At 41.9% G+C, this 7500-nt stretch overlaps 1 protein-coding gene across 1 annotated transcript in view; it reads right to left on the bottom strand.

Annotated features, from left to right (window-relative positions):
* Positions 1-7465, bottom strand: part of LOC101853538 (mitochondrial amidoxime reducing component 2) — a 10026-nt gene extending 2561 nt beyond the window's left edge. Inside the window, exons 1-5 of the mRNA XM_005094830.3 lie at positions 6659-7465; positions 4575-4766; positions 3883-4027; positions 2663-2786; positions 1061-1170 (exon numbers count right to left, since the gene is read on the bottom strand). Coding sequence (XP_005094887.1) covers positions 1061-1170; positions 2663-2786; positions 3883-4027; positions 4575-4682 — 487 coding nt within the window. The 5' untranslated portion in view covers positions 4683-4766; positions 6659-7465. The remainder of the gene's footprint in view (positions 1-1060; positions 1171-2662; positions 2787-3882; positions 4028-4574; positions 4767-6658) is intronic.
* Positions 7466-7500: the final 35 nt, after the last annotated feature.

Here is a 7500-nt window from a genome sequence, read left to right as displayed (position 1 = left end):
TGATCGCCCACGCCAGTCAGCAAGGCACCGGATGATGATGGTGAAGTGTAGGTAAATATAGGAATGTGTGACGAAACGTGAAGCAAACTTACAAAAATGTTATAGTTTCAAAACAGAGGTGGATTAATAATTTAAAGCCATGAAATAAACCTAACACTGCCAACGAACGTAGAGATGGATGTTAACAACACAGCGGTAAGCCATCTCTCTCCCTCACTCTATCCTTCCCCCGACAGATCGTTTGGCCAGTCAGAAGCTTACTGAATAGGTTACTGGTCTGTTTCGACCCCTGCTCCACCCTGTCTTATTATACTAAGCTAAACTGTCTTTCACATAACGTCACAGGTTCCAAAATGCGGCCGCACGGAAAAGGGAGATCCCGGATATACGCACTGCGTCTAGTTAGGATTGGAAGGTTAAAAAAAAAGGTAACGTTTACCTTTCCTTCAGTGTGCTCTCTCTCTCTCTCTCTCCCAGTCTTCTCTCATGACATCCCTTTGCTTCACTTGCTTAATGTTTACCTTGACCATTAATGATAATCATATTATCTAGAGATAACAGCTGTCTATGTTAAGATGCTCCTTTATCCTCTTCCTCCTCTAAAGACAGAACTGCTTTGCGAGCTCAGACCATCATAGCGCATAAAAACCTCGACACAGCTCGAAGTGACCACAATAATCTCCTCACCGCCCGAGAGCGCGATATGTCCCAGTATTAAAATTGCCCCAACGGCCCTGCCCCCAGTGAGCCGCTTGCAGTGGATTCGTCAGCCATACTCTAGCTCACAATGAAAAAATGAGAAGACTGCCTGTTGGAAGAATGGCATCGTTGAGTCGACAGTCAACCTACTTCTACTATGCCTGTGCGACCCCCCCCCCCCACCCTCCCCACCCTCCCCCACAGACACACGCACACGGTTCTCTAGGAAAGGTAGGCAACCTCAAGAGTAAGCGGATACCACATAGCAAGTTCTAGCCTCCCTGAAAAAAGCTCTCGAACCTGAAATTGTTAAGCAATCTCTTAATTATCCTCTCATTTTCTGGACAAAAATATTACTCACCCATGTCGTAACCTGCGCAAATATTCTCACCGCAGTGAATCTGTTGCACGACCTTCCTTTTCGCTTTGTCCTGTATCAAGACGTCCTTATCATACAACTTGATGGGAACACTGCGAGATCGGGAAAATAGAAAGATTCTGGATCAGAAAGCCCTATGGGCTTCCAAGCAGAGAGCCTGGCCTGGATCCTGTTCATCGAGCAAGGGGACTTTGTTACGTAAAAGACAACAAACGCCGACTGAGTTCTTTAAAAGTCATATAACTAGAGTTGGGTGTCAATGAACATTTTTTTGTTATTTCGAATTAAGGTATCTGTACGCTCCCGTTGACACAATCAAAATTTTGATCATTTAGGAGGCGGGCTTCGACCTTGCCTGTCAGGGCCAACTTTGGCTGAAATTGATACTATCCCAGCATCAAGAACCGAGATGCTCGATAAAAATTCGTCCCTCTCGGGAATCAAGCTCAAGTCTTCTGCGTGCGACGTCAAAGAGCCTGATCATAGCACCACAGACCGCTTTTTTTGGGGGGAGGGGGGGGTCTTTGTTATTGGCACCAAGGTTTGTTACTTTGATTGTGGTTTTGCTCGTGTAAATGAAGGCTACAAGCAGATAGTAAAAGCCTGATATGAGAAGAAAAAGAAAGAAAAAACAAAAGCACCGTAATGCCTTATTCCCATTGGTGGAAGTGACACCATCCATGTACATAATAATATGCTTAGATTATGTTGATGTTGAAATAGAAAGAAAGTAAGACGATGAATGAAACGAATTCATTAGAATCCTCCACTTTACAACATCGAAGGAAATTGAAAAGAAAATAAGCCGTGGGAACCATGATTCCTTTCTTGCTAAACCGGATTACGTTTCAGTCGTTAAATCTCATTATAGCGTTTTCTATTAGAATGTTAAGGAACTTGAGCCAATTTTATCAAGCTATGTACATGTATATTTCCAGTGGCACTGATAACGAAAGAAACGTACGAATTACAAGACCAGGCAAGTAAAATTGTGAGCTACAGAGAAACGTGAACATATGCCTTCATTGTCAATAAACGAGAAGGAAACGCAAGAAAGCACAACATTTAATATTATGAACAGAAAGTAAGGAGGCAAGATCATTTTCTGTGGACAGAAGTAGTGAAAAGAGCCCACCATACCACAGAAAAGCCGTTCTACTGCCTCGCTGATGAAGTGCCTCTCATACGACATAACAGCTCTGGCGCAGAGAAGGTATTTTCTCTCTCCCTTTCCCCACCCCCTCCCCCCCTCTCTCTCCGTCTCCTCTCTCTCTCTCTCTCTCTCTCTCTCTCTCTCTCTCTCACTCCCCCTCTCTCTCCCGTTCTCTTTCTCGTTCTGTATTTCTCTCTTTGTGCATACATGCTTTCTTCTTCGTGTGTCAGCTCTGGAGCAGACATTGGCGATCACGGTACCCCATTCCTTCCTTACTTATAAATATATATCTCTCTGTGTGTAATTTATAGAAAAATGTGTTATATATATTATATATTATACATGTAATTATAATATAATAACATGCATATTATACAAGTATCATACAGTTACGTTTGCAGTATTGTTGATAGTGTTGAAAGTTATCGTACCTCGTGCCTGCCTCTCCTGGTCCTGAAATAACAGCATCATGGCCATCAGAGACTGTTACCAGTCCTCGTATTTCCTCTACGAAATATTGCTTTATTGTATGCTTAGGGCTGGTTGGAGAAAATTCTGAAAAAAACAACAAGCAGCCAAACTTGCTGAAGTCCCACATGGCTTAAAAAAATAACCACCGGTTTCAACGACAACTTCTTCTCTTCCTCCTTGAGTTGTTTTTTTTCTGTTCACAATGACATTGTCCGAGAAAACCATCTAAGATTACCGTTTTCCCTCTCGATAATGGGCGGTCATCTTGAACATAATAACGCGACTGTATATCACGTAGGAATAGGGAATTGTCTTTCAGAGCTTGATAGTGGAAAATGCGGACACTAGAAGAGAGATCTATCTGAAGGAAGAGTTGGATTTGCTTTTTTATATAACGTTAGTTGACTGTTTGTCTGATGTTGTTCAAGATTTGTTCAGAAAAAAACTTACACCAGGTAGTGAGTGAAACGATGGAGAGGCGTAGAGTGAGTATGTGTGTGTGAGTGTGTGTGTATGTGTTTGTGTGTGTGTATGTGTGTGTGTGTGTGTGTGTGTGTGTGTACGTGTGTGTGCGTGTGTATGTGAGTAAAGTGTGTGTGTGTGTGTGTTGTGTGTGTGTGTGTAAGTGAGTGTATGTGCTCATGGGTGTGCTATTGTGTGATTTTGGTGGTGTATGTGTGCGGGCGCGTGTGTGTTTATTTCTTATAATATGTGTGTGTATGTATGTGTTTACATGTGGGATTTGCTTGTCTGTGTTGTGTGTGTGTGGGGGGGGGATGAGGTGGTGAAATGTGTGTGTAGGTTTAGGGGAGAGGGGGTGTTATCTTCAAACATTTTGAACGTTTGTGTGTGCAGAGAGATTACCAATATACAAGTGAATTACTCAAATACCCTAAATCAATGTACCGACTTCAACAGAACCTAACCCCGAAAATAACTTTAGTGATAGACTGTTTCTTTTAGACTTTATATGAAGTATAAGTCTACTCAAAAAGTAAATAATTAAATTAAACTGCACTGTAAAGTTCTCTTGTGCTTACTGAAAAGGTACTTAAAATTAGTTTATTCTATGATATACTCATCTTGAACATAAACACGCAATGTACTCAAATTATTCCCCCCTTAAGGCTCTTTATTAAACTTAGACTAAAAAAGTAGGACGTAAATTAATTAGGCTGACCGCGTCCTGTTTTCTTGACGATAACGAACTGGCCGTTGGTGAGCCCCATGCTGCCCAGCCCGTCCTTGCCACAGCGCGCCACCTCCACAGGGTTCCCCCGGCCTGACACCACGGGGTAGCAGTAGATGGCGGATACCTTTCCTACCTGTCAGCGAGGAGTTCATGTCGTGTTTTAGGCTCTTTCGACTCTTTCATATTGTTGTGAATAACATGTTCTCTGTCTGTCTGTCTGTCTGTCTGTCTGTCTGTCTGTCTGTCTGTCAGTCTGTCTGACTGTCTGTCTGTCTGTCTGTCTATCTGTCTGTCTGTCTGTTTGTCTGTCTGTCTGTCTGTCTGAGTTTGTTTGTGTGTCAGTGTGTGTGTGTGTGTGTGTGCGTGTGTGTGTGTGTGTGTGAGAGAGAGAGAGACTCGTGAGAGAGAGAGACGGAGAGAGAGAGAGAGATAGAGAGAAAGAAAGAGAGAGAGAGAGAGTGAGAGTCAAAGAATTCTTGGGTGATCTTTTAAAAGAAAAAATGCCTTACCAAACATATAAAACATATCGTACAATAGATTGCTTAATACTCTTATAATCTCGCTGTCAGTTTCTCTTTTGAGATGAATAGTGGCCGATGTCCATTCCCTTGATACAATAGCAAATATTCTCTTGAAATGGACATAATACCCAAACACATTATAACTGATTTTTTACTTACCAAATGGAACCGGTGCCTGGATTTAGCTATGTGGCACAGCCGGGCACACGAGTAGACAGCAATACCTACAAGGCCCAGGAAGAGGCTAATCTGGATCTCATACGCCATGACAGTCTGGGCCGGTGACGGGTGAAATCTTTCCTGGAGCAGGTTTTATTTCGTCTTTAGTCCGGGAGGACGACCGAGAAAGACCTGGATAGATGGAGTCAAGGAAACATTAACGACCCACGGCATCCCCCTGACCCAAGCTCTCCGGCTGGCGACAGAGAGACGTCTCTTTCTTCCTGTGACAACCAAAAGGGTATCGGCGGTTAAAAGTAAAAGTCAAGTCCGGGATAAGATAGGCTGATCACAATGTATGTTCCACCTCGTCTCTGAAATATCCACTGTAGCTTCATAAATGCATTGAATTCGTTAGTCTCATTAAGAGCTTTACAGCACAGGTATCATGTGAGTGCTGGGTCATGTAAGTGCCGAGCATAAGAGGTGTTACTAGGAAACAAAAGAAAAGATGGAGAAAAATATAAGGACGACAGACATTTGATGGCAAAGAAGGACCAGACCACACTAGAACACCCACCAACAACCCATCATTGGACTCTTATTTTTTTTTGGTCAATGTTTAAGGACACTCGCAACTGCCTATGGTCATATGAGCGCGTGGGGCACATTAATCTTTGCTTTCAGTTTGGTAGGAATTACTTTTGAATTTTGCACAGGTGGCGGCCGAAGCCAACCCTTGTCGATTTAGGACCACAAAGGATTCTTTAATGTTCGCAACTTGCACCGGGACCTCGGAGATTTTTTCACCCTTTTCCGAGAAGGTTAAGTGTTATATCTTATCTACCTAAAGAACAGGGGTGTGGCTGAAAGACAGCAGTAAGAAGGAGCCAAGGGGAGGTGGGAGAAAGCCTGCAGAAATAGACCTTTAGCCCAGAGCAGGGGCAAATGTGGGGAGAGGTGGGGCGGGGGGCAGAAATAAGAGACGAAGGCAGACAACAAAACATTGTTAGAGAGCAGGAAAGGATATTGAAACAAGAAAAACTTAGAGAAGAAAATTATCTGTCGCTGTCAGGTTTCGAACCCGGGACCTATTGAATGAACACCTTAACTTCTAGACCATGAGAGACCCCCCCCCCCAAAAATTTTTTTTTTTTTAAAAAAAAAAAAATAAAAAAATAAAACAATTTGACCTTGAGGACTCCACATGGGGTTGGGGGGGGGGAGGTGGGAGAGAATTAAAGTGCACACGCTGAGGTGGGAGATCTGGTCTGTATATATATATAGTATATGACTTTTGTGTTTGAACTGTTACTTCAGAAATGTTAAGTTCATAGAGCTGGTTACACTTTGAGTCATTGGTCATTGGATTTTGTTTGGATGTATTTCCCCCTTCGACACTATAATGTTATTTATGAGGCGGCACTTTCGGATAATGTATATCTCCAATAGGACCCAGCTAAGTGTAAAACCTTAAAAAATACCTCCCCAAATTGGGGCTTGTTGGGTATCTGAACTATTGCCACCCTCTTCGTGGTCCAGTATGATACATCTCATACCTACAGAGCTTATTAAAGTCTCGAATGAGATCATAGGTTTGTAAACTTAAAGCAAGACTTAAATCTATGTTGTGTCTTATGCCAATTTTCTCGCTAGTGCAGATACTACTGTTGGAGATCATGTAGAGAACCCAGGTCCTCTTTGATTAACCCTATTCGTACGTCTGGGGTCATTTTGTACCCCAGGGGTTGTATTCTTCACATTTTAGAATACTTCTAGTGCGAAGATCTCTTTGAAGCTTTCATTGTTTCTTAAAAAATCATTTTGACAGACTGCTATACGAAACGCACGGGTCAGATTAACGAGTAAATTTCCTCTTTGGAAAGAGGGGGTACAGAGTTCCCCACGTCGTATGGATACGATAGTAAAACACGACGTACGGATTGGGTTAAAGACGATAGTTTAAAGGACATGTGTCGGCGTGGGGAGGGGAGGATAAAAAGCAAAACAACCCCTTGAAATACGTAAGAGCGACCAGATCAATTCATAAAGAGATCAGTTTACGTCGTCTGTCTATATCATACCCTTATTGCCTCCACAGAAGTTTGATCTTTTCACAATTTGAACTGCAAAAAAATGTGTTCCTGATCGCGAGCAAAACGGAAACGGAAGTTTCCTGTCAGAAATTTTATTCATTCAGAGCGCTAGAATAGTGCTTTATCGTAGTGCACAGTGAAGCGGCGTGAAAAAGGAAATCGCTGAGTCGTGCGTGCTGTGCACATAGATCTAGATCTAGTGGGTTAAAAAAATCAGAGTTGAAATATCCATGCCCAGTGAAATTTGTTCAAAAGATAAATAGCCTACATTTTTTAAACTCTTTAATAAATATCGTTTGTGGTATCAAAAGATAACGAATAAGATCCACCCGCTGAGTTCTAACTTTTTTTAAAGCTTCTATAGGGCATAGACTGCAGTTGACCCGAGCCGGCCGTACAGTAAACTGTTGTGTACAAAACTATCTTGTGTTTCGCGCGCTCATATGATCTTATGCAGTTGCGAGCGAAGTTAAACCCTTCACTACTAACTAGACTGCAGTAATAATAAGAAGATCTGTATAGTTATACTCTGATAGTTTCCTATTACTTTAATCTGCACATGTTTTTCATATCTTTTTTGTCCCATAAATTTTCTTATAAATTCCTTCTACCTATCACATAAAAAATTTACACTTTCCCCTTCAAAGTCGCAACTATTCTTTTTTTAAAGCATATTATTATTTAATATCTCGCTCTATTTTCTACGTTTCCTTAGCTTTCTGTCTCATTCTCGCTCCCCCTTCCCTAAAAAAGAGATTTAAACAAAACCCCCCGCCCTTTAGATCTAAAAGAGACAATACAAACATTATAATCACACTAAAAACGCCCCC

Source organism: Aplysia californica, unplaced genomic scaffold, assembly GCF_000002075.1.
Source record: "Aplysia californica isolate F4 #8 unplaced genomic scaffold, AplCal3.0 scaffold00090, whole genome shotgun sequence".
Taxonomy (NCBI): Eukaryota; Metazoa; Mollusca; class Gastropoda; order Aplysiida; family Aplysiidae; genus Aplysia; species Aplysia californica.
The sequence above is the reverse complement of the archived record's forward strand: the minus strand, read 5'-3'. Positions and strand labels throughout refer to the sequence as shown.